The 16,754-nt window shown below is 36.0% G+C and overlaps 1 protein-coding gene across 2 annotated transcripts in view; it reads left to right on the forward strand.

Moving 5' to 3' along the window:
* LOC111154979 (ArfGAP with coiled-coil, ankyrin repeat and PH domains 2) overlaps positions 1-16,754 on the forward strand; it is a 168,484-nt gene that overhangs the window by 147,120 nt on the left and 4,610 nt on the right. Inside the window, exons 17-22 of one of the 2 annotated variants that reach the window (XM_022514935.1) lie at positions 339-523; positions 1,416-1,508; positions 2,997-3,184; positions 3,588-3,697; positions 6,107-6,217; positions 11,206-11,267. In XM_022514935.1, the coding sequence (XP_022370643.1) occupies positions 339-523; positions 1,416-1,508; positions 2,997-3,184; positions 3,588-3,697; positions 6,107-6,217; positions 11,206-11,267 (749 nt within the window). The remainder of the gene's footprint in view (positions 1-338; positions 524-1,415; positions 1,509-2,996; positions 3,185-3,587; positions 3,698-6,106; positions 6,218-11,205; positions 11,268-16,754) is intronic. The other variant, XM_022514936.1, reaches the window with a different exon arrangement.

A 16,754-nucleotide genomic window follows, 5' to 3' on the forward strand; every position in this document is an offset into this window, starting at 1 on the left:
AATTTTTATAGTTTTCTTGGTAATGTTTTCCATTTTGTAATAAACACAAGGGAATATGTGTGGAAATGAATGAGCCCAGAAATTAAGAGAGTAAGAGAGTGCCATGTTAATACTTGTGATTTTTCAATTAGTTTATGACTTGTATTTTATTTGAACATGAGATCCTAGTTTATTAAATATTTAGAAGGGAAATATGTTGCATAATATCACAAATTTAGTTTTAACCAGTAATACATTTAGTGACTTTTTGGGAAATATTTGGTATGTAATGGCTTCTTTTCAGTATTAGCCATACTAAGAGATGAAGCAGAACATCATGACATTTTTATATATACCAGACAGGAGAAAGAGGCATATATCAAAGCAAAATACGTGGAGAGGAAATTTGTGGATAAATATTCTATGTCATCATCACCTCCTGAGCAGGAAAAAAAGACTGTCTCCAAAAGTTCTGAAGAGAAGAGGCTGAGCATTTCTAAACTTGGGCCCAGTGACCAAGTCAGAGTACCTCCCCAAAGTTCAGGTATTATAGCTTACCTGTTATGAGTAGAAATATTTTCTTAAACTGAAGTCACTTTCTTAATTTCTGAATTAGTAGCCATTGTAGATTATTTGAATGCCAAAAACTTGTTTCCTTCTACATAGTCTAAGGAAAAATTGGATTTCTATCGCTTTAAAACAGTTAAAATTAAATAACATCTGGTAGTTCACATTTTTAGGTAATGTGTATATTCTAAGGAATAAAACTGCTTAAAAGGCAAGGGGAGATGGGAATTATAAATCTATCCTGGCAACAAGCCCTAAATATCTGATTAACCACCTAATCTCCTTCCTATTTTTTCCTCCTAAATCTTCCCCAGTAACGTTTTTTCCTGCCCTTTTCCCTTCTTATGGCCTGCTTTGTGCTTTGCTAACTTGCATGTCCCCAGTGGTTGCTGTAAATAGCGACGAGGCCAGGCGGGAGTCTCTGTTCTGTCCTGATGAGCTAGATTCACTCTTCTCCTACTTTGATACTTCTTCAAAACTACGTAGTAGTAAGTACTACTCTTGTGGAGCATTCCAAGTCTGTGCCAGTGGTCATTGTGCGGTGTGGCCATTTCTCTAGATGTTACCCATTGTCTCAGAATTACACATTACTTGCGTCATATAATAAATTAAGCTCTTCACCATGCCTGTCATATTATGGGGTAATGCGATGTGTTGCGACTCTGAAGAGTTTATTTTCAGGCTTTGTGATTGATTCATATTTTGATAAGCTAAATGTTCAAAAGGATTAAAATTGTGTTAAATGTATTGTGATGGTGGTTAAGTTCATGTTGACGTATCAGAGCTCATTTTAAAACCTTGTTGTTTGCGGTAGATTGTTTTCTGAATGGCTTGAACTTTAATCACTAGCTGATTTTTCTTTAAAACAGTCAAAAGTAATGATAGTGGAATCCAGCAGAGCTCTGATGATGGAAGAGAATCTTTACCCTCCACAGTGTCTGCCAATAGTTTATATGAGACTGGTGAGTTTTGGTGAAATTCAATGTCAGTTGGTATTGCTTGCTGAAAAATGCATGTGTTTTGTGTTTAGTCTTGATTAAATAATTTCTAAAGAAAGTGGTTAGCCTTTTACAAGGTGTTGTTAAATGAGAAAGCAGCTATTTCTTTTCATATTTGGAAGTTCTCTTCTAGGTATATATTCTTCTAAGCCTCATTATACATCCTAAAAATGCTTAGTCACTAAGGATACTTTTTAATCCACATGAACTATGTCTTATTACTGTTTATCTTTTTTATGGCTGTTTTATTGGGAGAAAGAGATTAGCAACTCTCTCTGCATTATATTTTTCTCTGACCTGTGCTTTCTTCCTATATTCTCTCCTTCTTGATTTCCATGATTTTGATCTTGCAGAATACCCAGGGTAGTAAGCATTTTTTTGAATTACTTGAATTGCTTGTACTGTAAATTGTGGTGGTGCTGGATCATCCTAGGAATAAAGTAAGGCTTGGTCTAGTAGTAAAATTCTTTAGGAATTTTTTTACCAGCTCTTGTGAGTCCATAAATCCAGTCATATAGGAATATACCTAATTTTAATCTAGTACAGAGTAATTAACCTCCCATTGAATCCTGGCAGGACCACAAATGTCTAGCATACCTATCGACATCTTTATAAGAGAAGATGTTTGACTGTTTGAGGAGTGATCAGTCTGTTGGAAATAACATAGTTTTGTGAAACTCTCACATTCACTCATTTTGTTGAATTAGTGGTTTCTTTTTCTTTTTCAAGATTTTATTTATTTATTTGACAGATCACAAGTAGGCAGAGAGGCAGGCAGAGAGAGAGGAGGAAGCAGGCTCCCTGGCAAGCGGAGAGCCCAATGCGGGGCTCCATCCCAGGACTCTAGGATCACGACCTGAGCTGAAGGCAGAGGCTTTAACCCACTGAGCCACCCAGGCGCCCTGAATTAGTGGTTTCTTTTACATCTTTTACATTGTGGCATGTTGTAAGAGTTCATTTTTATTTTTTAAATTGTGATAAGATATACATAACATAAAATTTACCATCTTCTTTTTTTTTTTTAAAGATTTTATTTATTTATTTGACAGACAGAGATCACAAGTGGGCAGAGAGGCAGGCAGAGAGAGGAGGAAGCAGGCTCCCTGCTGAGCAGAGAGCCAGATGCGGGGTCGATGCGGGGTCGATGCGGGGTCGATGCGGGGCTTGATGCGGGGCTTGATGCGGGGCTTGATGCAGGGCTTGATCCCAGGACCCTGAGATCATGACCTGAGCCGAAGGCAGAGGCTTAACCCACTGAGCCACCCAGGCGCCCCAGAATTTACCATCTTCAAATGGAGAGTTGTGTGCCATTGACTCTCGTGCTGCTGTCACCACGATCCAGCCACAGAGCTCTCTTCCTCTTACACAACTGAAACCCTGTACTTCAGAAATGAGAAATCATTCTCGCCCGCCCTGCTCATTTTTATTGATGTATTTGTGTTTGCTTTTCAGAGGGTGAAAGGCAAGATTCTTCTGTGTTTCTCGACTCTAAACATTTTAACCCCGGACTCCAGCTTTATAGGGCTTCATATGAAAAAAATCTTCCTAAAATGGCTGAGGCTCTGGCTCATGGTGCAGATGTGAACTGGGCTAATTCAGAGGAAAATAAAGCAACACCACTTATTCAGGCCGTATTAGGGGTATGAATTAATGCATTGTAAAAACATAAAAAATTATAATTCATTGTGAACATAGCTTTAACATTATTCTTTGCTTTAAGAGATGGGTTGGAAAGTAGAAGGAAAAGCTGGTAGTGATTTCTGAGCATCACTTTGGTTATGTAAATTCATTTTTTTCTCAATGGAAGAGAATTCTGGTGATGAACGTAGCATCTTTTGCTAGATCACAAACTGCAAGTTGAATTCCTGTTGAAGTCCTTCTTGGGAAGAAAATAATATAATTGATCATTTTTCTGCTTTTCCTGGGGAGTATTTTTTCTTTGGGGGAAAAGAACAGAAAGGCTATCAGAGTAAATACCTGTTTTTAATAGAAACATACTATTGTTTGCTTTTTGTACATTGTTATCTTCTATTTTCCTTCAAGGGTTCTTTGGTGACCTGCGAGTTTCTCCTACAGAATGGTGCTAACGTGAACCAGAGAGATGTGCAGGGGCGGGGCCCACTGCACCATGCCACTGTCTTGGGACACACAGGGTAAACTGTCGTGCTTACATATTTAAGTAGATTTTATTTGAAAAATTATTTTGAATAATATATTGCTTGTTATATATTATATATGTATATATTCATATATAAATATATTTTATAAATATATATAAAATATATTTTGTTTGTTCTCAGGTGAAGGCCATTGGATAGAGTTTATAAAATGATACTTTCCTATGACTTCTGTTGTCATGATGGAATTTCAGATTTTAAAAATCTCATGCAGAAAAAAGCTACGGTTACTTTTCAGATAAGACAGTTGCAAAGCCTTTTTTGAACTTCACTTGCCATTTATATAGATCAGTTTTAGTATTTAGAACTGTTACTAAAATTATGGTGCTTTTGTCAGCAGCTAACTCTGTATTTGTATAAATGCATGTTCACATACATTTTGTGCAAAGCACATGCATTTGGGGAGAGTTTTGTAATTTTGTACATTTGAGTTTTCCCACAGGGTAGCTAAAGTCTAATTTTATTTTATTTTTTTAAAATTTTTTTATTTTTTGAAGATTTTATTTATTTATTTGACAGAGAGAGAGATCACAAGTAGGCAGAGAGTCAGGCAGAGGGAGAGAGAGAGAAGCAGGATCCCCGCTGAGCAAAGAGCCTGATGCGGGGCTCGATCCAGGACACTGAGATCATGACCTGAGCTGAAGGCAGCGGCTTAATCCACTGAGCCACCCAGGCGCCCCTAAAGTCTAATTTTAAAGTAAATTCTTAGTCTGTGCTATTGCTATTGAGGTGTCTGAAGCAATATTTAGACTCATAGAACAATAAAGGCATGAAAATGGATTTTCTAATAGAAGGTACAGATGAAGTAGAAATGTTGACCTTAAATGAAAAGTTTGTGTCATACGTGATTGTTTTTAAATAAAATATCTTGGGGCACCTGGGTGGCTCAGGCAGTTGAGCGTCTGCCTTCAGCTTGGGTCATGATCTCGGGTTCCTGGGATCGAGTCCCACATCAGGCTCCCTGCTCAGCGGGAAATCTGCTTCTCCTTCTCCCTGTGTGATCTCTCTCGCTCTCACTCTGTCTCTAATAAAGAAATAAATTAAAAAAAATAAAATATCTCAGATATCCTATTCTTAGTACCCAAAAATCAAGATGCTGTTCTTTTTTGACTTTATTTAAAACATCTATTTTTTTTTAAATTTTATTTATTTATTTGAGAGAGAGAGAGAGATCACAAGTAGGCAGGGAGGCAGGCAGAGAGAGAGAGGGGGAAGCAGGCTCCCTGCTGAGCAGAGAGCCTGATGCGGGGCTCGATCCCAGGACCCTGAGATCATGACCTGGGCCGAAGGCAGAGGCTTAACCCACTGAGCCACCCAGGCACCCCAAAACATCTATTTTTTTTAAAGCATTTTCTATTTTTATCATAACTTAGCCAGCAGAGACTGAGTTCAATAACTTAATCATAAAAACTTTTGTATACTTAAAAATGTTCGTATTTATTTTTGTATTTTTTTTTAAAGATTTTATTTATCTATTTGTCAGAGAGAGAGAGAGAGAGAGTACACACAAGCAGGCAGAGTGGCAGGCAGAGGCAACGAGAGAAGCAGGCTCCCCACTGAGCAAGGAGCCTGATGTGGGACTCCATCCCAGGACCCTGGGGTCATGATCTGAGCCGAAGGCAGATGCTTAACCAACTGAGCCACCCAGGTGTCCCTATTTTTGTATTTTTTTTTTTTAAGATTTTATTTATTCATTAGAGAGAGAGAAAATGAGAGAGAGAATACAAGCAGGGGGAGTGGGAGAGGGAGAAGCAGGCTTCCCCACTGAGCAGGGAGCCCAATGGGGGACTTGATCCCGGGACCTTGGGATCATGACTCGAGCCGAAGGCAGACGCGTAACGACTGAGCCACCCAAGCGCCCCATATTTTTATATTTTTTTCTGAAACAGCCACTCTTCCCATTTTACTTAATAAACTGATTTACTCATCCTATCATATTTTTTTTCATTTTTGTTAATTTCTAATTTCTTCAAGTTATGAATATTTGTGGAGTCCAGTGGGAGCATTACCTTCCACTCTTTGCTGTTGAATTATCATTGGTATGATGTTAACATTGCCTTGACTGATTTGACCTTGAATGATTTCTGTTTTAAGTTTATGGATATATGTGTACATCTTTTTCTGATATTATTTGAGGGTAGGGACCATAATTTATACATCCCATTGTGCTACAAGTTAAATGTAAAAACATCTAGAGATTTGTAAAATGCTGATGATGGTAAATTTATATTATTAGAGCCAGTCAGTGTTCAATTAATACGTGTAGAATGAGTCAAGAATTTCCTAATGAAAATGTTATTTCTTTGGGTAGTGTTTTTTATTAAGGTGAATACTATTTTTTTTTTCTTATTGGCAATGTCTCAAAAATGCTCTTTCCTTAAACAGGCAGGTATGTTTATTTCTAAAACGAGGTGCCAATCAGCACGCCACCGATGAAGAAGGGAAAGACCCTTTGACTATCGCTGTGGAAGCAGCCAATGCTGATATAGTGACTTTGTAAGTGTTTTCTTTCTACTTGATTATTTCCCATACAATGTGTTACTCGTACAGGGTTTTAACATAGTTTCATGCATAGGTGTGAACTATAAACTTGATTGTTTACTGTGTGCCATGAACTTCTCTAGACACATATAAACATATTAAGCACTTTACACACATGAACTTATTTGGTTCTCACAACGACCCTATGAGGAAGATACTATTGTTATTAGCCTCATTTTAAAAGGAAGCCATGCCACAGATAATTTAAGAAACTGATGACAGGTGGAGTGGGGATTTGGAATTAAGAATTTTGGCTCCAAAACCCATGTTCTTAACCACTTCTTTTATACTGCCTGACCAGTAAGAACACAAAACCAGTGGCTTCTCTAAAATGGATCTTTAATTCTCACTACAAGTACTAGGGTGGGGGTTGGATTGGTAGTAACAGGCAGTTACTCTACTCAGGAATCTACATTTATTCTACCTCAGAAGTTTGAGGATTGTAAGTATAGGGGACAGCTGTGTTGATGTCAGTCACTTTTGCAGCTGCATTGCCTTTGGGCAGTGATACTTAGGATCTGTTTGTGCTTATTTTTTCAAGGAACTATTCACACGAATATTCTATTTTAAGATAAAAATACTTGTTTTTTTTTTAATCATTTTTTAAAAATTTATTTTCAGCACAATAGTATTCATTGTTTTTGTACCACACCCAGTGCTCCATGCAATCCATGCCCTCTCTAATACCCACCACCTGGTTCCCCCAACCTCCCACCCTCCCACCTCTTCAAACCCTTCAGATTGTTTTTCAGAGTCCATAGTCTCTCACTGTTCACCTCCCCTTCCAATTTCCCCCAACTCCCTTCTCCTAACTCCCCATGTCCTCCATGCTATTTGTTATGCTCCACAAATAAGTGAAACCATATGATAATTGACTCTCTCTGCTTGACTTATTTCACTCAGCATAATCTCTTCCAGTCCCATCCATGTTGCTACAAAAGTTGGGTATTCATCCTTTCTGATGGAGGCATAATACTCCATAGTGTATATGGACCACATCTTCCTTATCCATTCGTCCGTTGAAGGGCATCTTGGTTCTTTCCACAGTTTGGCAACCGTGGCCATTGCTGCTATAAATGTTGGGGTACAGATGGCCCTTCTTTTCACTCCATCTGTATCTTTGGGGTAAATACCCAGTAGTGCAATTGCACGGTCATAGGGAAGTTCTGTTTTTAATTTCTTGAGGAATCTCCACACTGTTCTCCAAAGAGGCTGCACCAACTTGCATTCCCACCAACAGTGTAAGAGGGTTCCCCTTTTTCTACATCCCCTCCAACACATGTTGTTTCCTGTCTTGCTAATTTTGGCCATTCTAACTGGTGTAAGGTGATACCTCAATGTGGTTTTAATTTGAATCTCCCTGATGGCTAGTGATGATGAACATTTTTTCCTGTGTCTGATAGCCATTTGTATGTCTTCATTGGAGAAGTGTCTGTTCATATCTTCTGCCCATTTTTTGATATGATTATCTGTTTTGTGTGTGTTGAGTTTGAGGAGTTCTTTATAGATCCTGGATATCAATCTTTTGTCTGTACTGTCATTTGCAAATATCTTCTCCCATTCCGTGGGTTGCCTCTTTGTTTTGTTGACTGTTTCCTTTGCTGTGCAGAAGCTTTTGATTTTGATGAAGTCCCAAAAGTTTGTTTTGGCTTTTGTTTCCTTTGCCTTTGGAGACATATCTTGAAAGAAGTTGCTGTGGCTGATATCGAAGAGATTACTGCCTATGTTCTCCTCTAGGATTCTGATGGATTCCTGTCTCACGTTGAGGTCTTTTATCCATTTTGAGTTTATCTTTGTGTACGGTGTAAGAGAATGGTCAAGTTTCATTCTTCTACATATAACAGCCCAGTTTTCCCAGCACCATTTATTGAAGAGACTGTCTTTTTTCCACTGTATATTTTTTCCTGTTTTGTCAAAGATTAACTGACCATAGAGTTGAGGGTCCATATCTGGGCTCTCTACTCTGTTCCACTGGTCTATGTGTCTGTTTTTATGCCAGTACCATGCTGTCTTGGTGATCACAGCTTTGTAGTAAAGCTTGAAATCAGGTAACGTGATGCCCCCAGTTTTATTTTTGTTTTTCAACATTTCCTTAGTGATTCGGGGTCTCTTCTGGTTCCATACAAATTTTTGGATTATTTGCTCATTAAAAAGATTATCCACCATGACCAGGTGGGATTCATTCCTGGGCTACAAGATGGTTCAACATTCGCAAATCAATCAATGTGATAGAACAAATTAATAAGAAAAGAGAGAAGAACCACATGGTCCTCTCAATTGATGCAGAAAAAGCATTTGACAAAATTCAGCATCCATTCCTGATTAAAACGCTTCAAAGTATAGGGATAGAGGGAACATTCCTGAACTTCATAAAATCTATCTATGAAAAACCCACAGCAAATATCATCCTCAATGGGAAAAAGCTTACAGCCTTCCCGTTGAGATCAGGAACACGACAAGGATGCCCACTCTCACCACTCGTGTTCAACATAGTATTAGAAGTCCTAGCAACAGCAATCAGACAACAAAGAGAAATAAAAGGTATCCAGATTGGCAATGAAGAAGTCAATCTCTCTCTTCGCAGATGACATGATTTTTTATATGGAAAACCCAAAAGACTCCACCCCCAAACTACTAGAACTCATACAGCAATTCAGTAATGTGGCAGGATACAAAGTCAATGTACAGAAATCAGTGGCTTTCTTATACACTAACAATGAAAATACAGAAAGGGAAATTAGAGAATCGATTCCATTTACTATAGCACCAAGAACCATAAGATACCTAGGAATAAACCTAACCAAAGAGGTAAAGGATCTGTACTCGAGGAACTACAGAACACTCATGAAAGAAATTGAAGAAGACACAAAAAGATGGAAGACCATTCCATGCTCTTGGATCGGAAGAATAAACATTGTTAAAATGTCTATACTGCCTAGAGCAATCTATACTTCTAATGCCATTCCCATCAAAATTCCACTGGTATTCTTCAAAGAGCTGGAGTAAATAATCCAAAAATACTTGTTTTTAATGTTTGAATATGATTGAATATGATCTGTTAAAGAGTTTTGAGGCCTTAATTTGATTTGCATCATAGATCAAAGTTGTTTGTTTACACTGAACCTAGAAATGTGGTTGTCACCTGCACTTTATTATTAATGTAGGAAATATGTTGTATGAAGTCACTTACTCATTCTGTTCTGAGTTGAGTGAATTGTTGATCCGGTTATATGGGTAGAGGTAGTTTCATTCACATTACTGAATCTCAGTCACTTATAAAGAGAGACTCCCCCGACTGCCTTAAACAACTGAGCAGCCACTGAGAATTCTTGAGTTATCATATATCGCTCCTCCTGGCCCCTGCCAAATTAAGACACATAGTAAAACAGTAAAACATGCTTTCTCTGCACTCAGTGTTATTTCCTCACTGGAGAGGTTATTGTAATTTTGGAGGCTGTTGTAGGAAAATTTAGAACTTTTAAAACATTGTAGATTCTGGGGCGCCTGGGTGGCTCAGTGGATTCAAGCCTCTGCCTTCAGCTCAGGTCATGATCTCAGGGTCCTGGGATCTAGCCCCACATCAGGCTCTCTGCTCAGGGGGTGCCTGCTTCCTCCTCTCTCTGCCTGCCTCACTGCCTACTTGTGATCTCTGTCAGACAAATAAAATAAAAAAAATTATAGATTCACCATTAGATAAAGATAAGTTATTATATAAAGAAAAGATAGAGATAGTATAGAGAAAGAAATTCTTTTAGTAATAGCCCCTTTTGGGGCCCCTAGGTGGTGCAGTTGGTTAAGCATCTGACCCTTGTTTTTGGCCCAGGTCATGATCTCAGGGTCATGAGATCAAGCCCCACACTTGCTCTCTTTCTCCAATAAATAAATAAATAAATAAATAAATAAATAAAAAATAATAGTCCCTTTTCAAAAATATCTGTTCCCAAATTGTCTAAATTTTCTCATTTTACTTTGTGTGAGGACTTCAGTTTCACTTAATTTTTGAAAATAAGAGTCCTCTCTGAAAAGTCCAAATATCAAAGAGGACTTGCAGCGCTATTAACTCACACAATGGTTATGAAGCGATGGAAGAGAATGGAATGGTAGTATTCTGAAGAGAGGGAAAGCTCACAGCAGATGCTGCAGATGCCAGAGAGTGCATGTCAGTAGACGGTGATAGAGCTTTCATTGGGCAGTGAGTATTTGGTGGTCCAAAGCACAGACAAATAGTATAAATAGTACAAAGGGGGAGAGGTACACCAAAGGCAACATTTGCCTCTCTCAAAATGTTGCTTGAAGTTAGTAAGAAAATGGGAGGAAATTCGTGTCTTCTTAATCCAATGCTGTATGTCTTCCTGCTGCCAGGATGAATAACCCAAAAAAGAATGTATAACCAAATAGAAACCTTGGGAAAATCTTGGCAGTATTTCCACTATTTAGATATAACACATGCTATTTATATGTCTTGAACTACCTCAGCTCAGGATGAACCAGAATGAACTTATATGGTATAATACAACATTCCATACCATAGAAGCAACACTTCCAGCAGTTGGCAGTGTAAGTGTGGCAGGTTGCTGTGGAAGCCAGGGAGTCTCCGGAGTCTGGAGGAAGTAAGCTACTGGCTGTGCTGCAAGGATCCGCTTAAACAGAGCTGAAATGTACTAGTTAGGAAGCTGTTATTGTCAGGGCGCCTAGCTAACTCAGTCAGTAGAGCATGCAACTCTTGATCTTGGGGTTGTGAGAAATAAATCTTTTCTTGTCTTCTCTCATGAGAATTGTATGAATAAAGCTAAAACTAAAACTCCATCTATTTTAGTGGCAAATTCTGGGGAATGGAAGAAAAAATGATATCAGTATATGTTTTTATCTGCTTATATAATTTACTAGTTTATGAATATCTATATTATGTAACTTCATCTAAAAATCCTTTCCTTTAATTTTAGGTTACGTTTAGCAAGAATGAATGAAGAGATGCGGGAATCAGAAGGACTTTATGGACAGCCAGGTCAATATTCTACTAATAACCATACTGAAATGCAGTATAAGAAATGCATTCAGGAATTTATTAGTTTACAATTGGAAGATTCGTAGTTCTTTAGCAAACTGACTTAATACCCTAGAGTATTTTGTATAACTTACTTGTAAATTGTGAGTTGTTATGTATTGTACCTACTGAATTCTTGGGAGTGGCTAACTCCTGAGCCTTTAAAACTCCGTAACTATTCCTACTACAGTACACATTTACTTGCTGTGTTCAACTTTGGCTGCTGACTTCTTTACTGCTGTACAGATGTCTTCCATATACATTCCAGTGACGTGAATGGAATGATAACCTATCTTTGTACCTTTACAGCAGCACAATAGTCATTTTCATTTTGGAATTCTCTTTAGCTGTCAAATGAATATAACAGAGTTGTTTTCTTTTTGTTATTCAGGGAATTTCTATAAATTGTGTTCAGGGAAAAAACCAAATCACCATGTGTTTGGCATATAAAAAGGCAGTATGGCAAATACCTAGAAAAAGTTTACTGAATGAGGAGTTCCGTAATCTGATCTAAAAATAAGTTGTAGGTTTAAAAATAAAATTTAGGAGTGGTTTAATAAGTCCATAAAGAGAATGGAGTTAGTTTAAAAGGTATAAAGAAAAGGTTTCACTTTATCGTAGCTTTGCCCCCAGCCATCATACAGTATCTTTTGGATAAATGTAAGTATTTAGAACAGTATTTCATGAACCTGACGGCAGAGTAGCTTGTTAGAGAAACCTCAACTCAGGATCAACTCACGTCTCATTTTGAGTAATTTTCACCTTTGCGTCAAGAAGTCAGGAAAAGGACAAATGTTGCTAATCAGATTCCTTTTTTTGATGAACACATCCTAATTAGACATTCTTCACAAAGAAAAGATTAATAATTGGATCTCCAGCCTCATGAATTTGAGTATATGAATTACTAATTTGTTTGTTTGAAATTCATATACATATTAGTAAAAAATTCCAGGAATTCATGACCAAAATAATTGAGAATATTAGTTTCAATAAGTATATTTGATTTTTAAAAAATGAATATTAATATATTATTTTTAAAGGGGCTTAGTAATATCATCTATTCTTCCTGTTTAAATATGTTTTGAAATTTCAGTATTTTATGCTAGCTTTAGCCATTAACTTTTACTTTAACTGGGTTAATATATAATTAATATAAATATGGGGCCATTCTTTTCTCAGAGGACTATATCTACTGCTTATTGTTGGTCTAGTTTAAGAGGAAACAAGTAAGAACTTTGAGACTAGAGGCACTTCAGCTAGTAGCTTCTAATCTAGGGTGTCCCATTTTAATCCTATGGATCAAACAATACTACTGACTCACGGTATACCAAGATGTAAGAGTGCTGATTAAGGGTGAAGTGTCAGCGTTAATTCTGAATTTCACCCATTTGTTTTAAACTTGAATGTTAGATTTTAAATAAGTTATAATTTTGTAACAGAATATACTTAAGTGAGAGTATTACTAGGCCATTTTTGAGGCCTTTGTGTTTAAGCACTTTAAAAATAAAAATTATTCAAAGAATATGAACTGATATTTGTGAGGTTAAGAGTGAACTTCAGGATTTTAAGTTAAATAATTCTTATTCCTGAACTTTTAAACTTAAATGTTTGGTCAGCTGTTCTTTCCTTAAGCTATTTGCTAATGAAGTTACACCCAACTGATTAGTCTTAAGGTCAGTGGTCGATTTTCCTTTGGAGTTGGGAAGCTTGAAAGGACAGGGCCTCCATATTCTTGTGACTTCTAGTTCCACCCAGATTGCTTCTGCTGCCACCATTTAGGAGTGCTCAAATGTCTCTCTCACTGTCATTTTAAGTATAAGTTTATGAGTAAACACTTTCCTTTCCTCAGTAGAAAAATGAATTTTTAGCAATTTATTTGACTGAAAATTTGAACAAAAAAGCCTCACTTAAAAAAAAATTTTTTTTTCTGTCACTCTCAAATTTTAGTTTAGATGTTAAAAACAGATCAGAATTCTGGAGATTGTGTATCAGCAGAATAAAATGAGAGGATAATCTTGGTAATAGATTTTTAATGCATTTATGGGGTCTCATGTAAAGCAGAACAATTTTATATAGTTATACAGATGTTGTGGTGAAATGGCACAGCAGTTGCTCTCTGGCTACTTTTCTTTTTCTTCATGAGTCTTTGGAGAGCAGAAAAATTTGCTCAGGCAGTAGGTCTTTCTTTCCCTCTACTTGTCACTGCTCTTTTTCTCTCATTAATTTTGGTTGATTGTTTTATCTAGATCCTTTTTTTTTTTTGTTCCCTAGCAATACCTCAGAATTGTGGGTAATTTTAAAATGCAGGTATTTTCAATCTTTGATAATGAAGAGCCCTATCACTTAAAAGTCTCAGATACAATCTTTGGAAATCATGGACTTATTTCTGAGAAACCCCACTTCTGAACCTTTTATCTACAACCCTGAAACTCCCTACTTTTTTGCCAGGCGCTATAGTAGCACACATTTCCTGAAGGGAGGATGTATCCCTCTTTATCAGTTCCTACAACTCTAAAGACGACTGGGTGAGTGAGTGAAATACCACGCCCTGCTCTCAGTTGTTGGAAACCACTTTGGTGGTTCCCACATTTGTCTGGCTCTATGACTCCTCTTGATTGTTGGCAGAGTTTCTCAGCCAGCTGAAAGTTCTTGCTTTACAGAACCACTACTGGTTATGTGACTAGGTTGCTGGCAATGGTTGATCACTGATCAGTTTTCAAAGGAAGCTGTAATCAACCCAGAAAGGGTGGGATCATATACTTGATCACCTGAAGGTGGGGTGTGTCACGTGCTGCCATCTCTTTGAGGGGAGTGCATTTTAAGGGCAAAATTAACAAAACCTTGGATCATCATAATTGCTGTTGCAATGGATATTCTGAATACCAAAAATCAAAAACTATTTTAAACTATCAGTGGACATATAGCAGTGCACATTTTAAAAACCCAGAACTGTCTGGGCATATAGAAAAGTTAACTATTGGAAGAGAAATACAATGTGATTAAGTAATTTAAAGGATATAATGTAGCGTTACAAATACTGGGTGATTAGTTGCTTACCATTTATAATAAACTGTTAAATGTACTTCTGTGAACTTTCCAGGGCAGCATATTCTGGGTTATTGTTTATGTATTGTAGTGTAGACAAGTTATATTTGCCTTGGGAAAAATTCTTAATGATTAAAATTATACTTAAATTTTAAAGAATCACATTGAAGTTCAATTTATGTTAATGATATTAAATATCTTAGTCACTATTGTTATTGTAATGTTTGCTTTTTGATAATACATTTTGAGACCTAAGAAAGGTATTTTATTGATAGTCCATTAATTAATGTTTTGTTAGAAACTGAACGTTAACAGGAAGTTTTGTGTGTGTGTGAAGGTGAGACTTCCTTTTGTATTGTATTAACTCTTAAAATGTATTCGTGAAACCAATGATTTAGTGTTAGCACCAACACTTTCCTTCAAGGAAGCATTTAATTCAGTGAATAAAAGATCTTATAATTTGTTTTGCATGGTACAATGGTTCTACTAAAACGTACTTGTATAATAGGTACTAGGTGATTTAAGAACAAAAGCTGGAAAACCACAAAAAGAAAAAAAAACCCTACAGTTTGTTATACAGAATATGCATTGCTAATAGTAGAAGCCATATATTGCCATTGTACTGTTGTAATACTTAAGAATGCTCATCTGGTGCTATCTGTAAACTATTTGGCATTAGCGTCTGCTAGATTTCTTCCTATTTCTTCTTGAATGTATAATGTGTGCCTTTTAAGTTACTTCTGGTGTTGAATGGTAAAATCAGTGTGTTATTTTTGTATTATAATCTGCACTTTACACTTCCTTGGAAAGTAAAATTCCAGACTCTCAAGTTTAAATAGTATTTTAAAAATATTTCTAATGTTTACAATAAATATTTTAAATATTTTAATTCAACATCTAAGATAAGAATTTTTAAATATTTTGTATGGTTTGTTAATTGATTTTTAATGTTGGTCTCTTCTCAGTTTATATCTTTTAGAATGGCTAAAAATGGGAATAGATTTGCAGTTTGTCTTTTAATGTGAGAGTTTAACTTTTAAGAAATCATGGGTGTAATTGGATTGTCCTAACAGTTGTTCTAGTATATCAAATTTTATTTTTATTGTTTTAATAACATAACATGAGTTAGATGCTACTCTTAGCCAACCTATTAAGATTTTCTTCTTACTGTATTTTTTCTTTTTAAAGTAGACTGACTGATTCAGGTTATGAGAACATTTCCAGGACTAAATGGAAACTATATAGAGATTTTAATAACTTGCTTTTTACATAGACTAAATACTAAATGTGACTAAATATTAAAAGTATTAAAAATTTTTTATTGAAAATTTTTGGGTTATGCTGTTAGACCTTTTTACTAGATCTTTATTCCCCTCCCCCAACTTTTTTCCGATTCTCTAGCTTTTGGTATGACACCTATTACCTCAAAAATCTCGCTTATTAAAAGCTGACAAAACTTACCGCACTATTAACAGCTGTAGCAATGAGTTTGTACTAAGATGGATGCAAGATATCTTAGGGGAAATAATTATAAAACCCTGTTGCAGCAGTAATCATTTAAAGCAGTATTTGATGGTTTAAATTTTGAAAACAGAACTATGCTAAGCTCTGTAAAGCTAATGTTTGGCAGGAAGTATTCATGATGAAAGATTCATCTTTAAAATAAGATTTTACTTTATACAAATGCTTTATCTGAGGAATTAATCTTTACGTATTCATATATTTAGTTTCTTATGAGGGCAAGAAAAACAGTATTCAGTCTGATCTAGTCTACAAGCATATTTGTATGTATATACATATGTGCATTACTCTAATTTAACAGACATCTTTTGTATCTGTTCCTGTTTTGTCATAGCACTTTTGCTCATATGACCTACAGTAAACAAAAAACTTCTGACTAAATGTGAAACTGACTTTATATAGTAATTTTCTAGGCTTTATTATTTTATAAGCTCAGTAAGCAGTGGATTAGGTGCATTAATTTTAGTTCAGCATTCAAGTTTGAGTAAAGAATTTCTTTTTCACATGCTATTTAAATTAAAATGCCTTTTAACTAAAAGATAATATTAAAATAAACTTTTTCCTCACCTGATTATCAGTTTGTCTTATTAATAACTTGCATCCATCAGAAGCATTAGTATTTGTTATTGATCTTTTCTTTTGGCCTTGATCAAGGGAAATACTTATTTAAAGAATGCCTTGTTTACTATACCTCATTTAGAATGACTTTAATTTCTGTGTAAATAAATGTATTTCTTTACATTGCTTTAAAATACTTGCATCTTTGCTCTTTTCTAACTCTGAGCTTTCCTCTGTGGCTGCATCTGAGGTGCTTTTTTCAGGTATAGCTTTTTTTTCTTTCACTATATGCTTTTTCAGCATTTATATATGTTAGTCTTTTTT

Source organism: Enhydra lutris, unplaced genomic scaffold (genome assembly GCF_002288905.1).
Source record: "Enhydra lutris kenyoni isolate GAN:26980312 unplaced genomic scaffold, ASM228890v2 scaffoldscaffold39, whole genome shotgun sequence".
NCBI classification, from domain to species: Eukaryota; Metazoa; Chordata; class Mammalia; order Carnivora; family Mustelidae; genus Enhydra; species Enhydra lutris.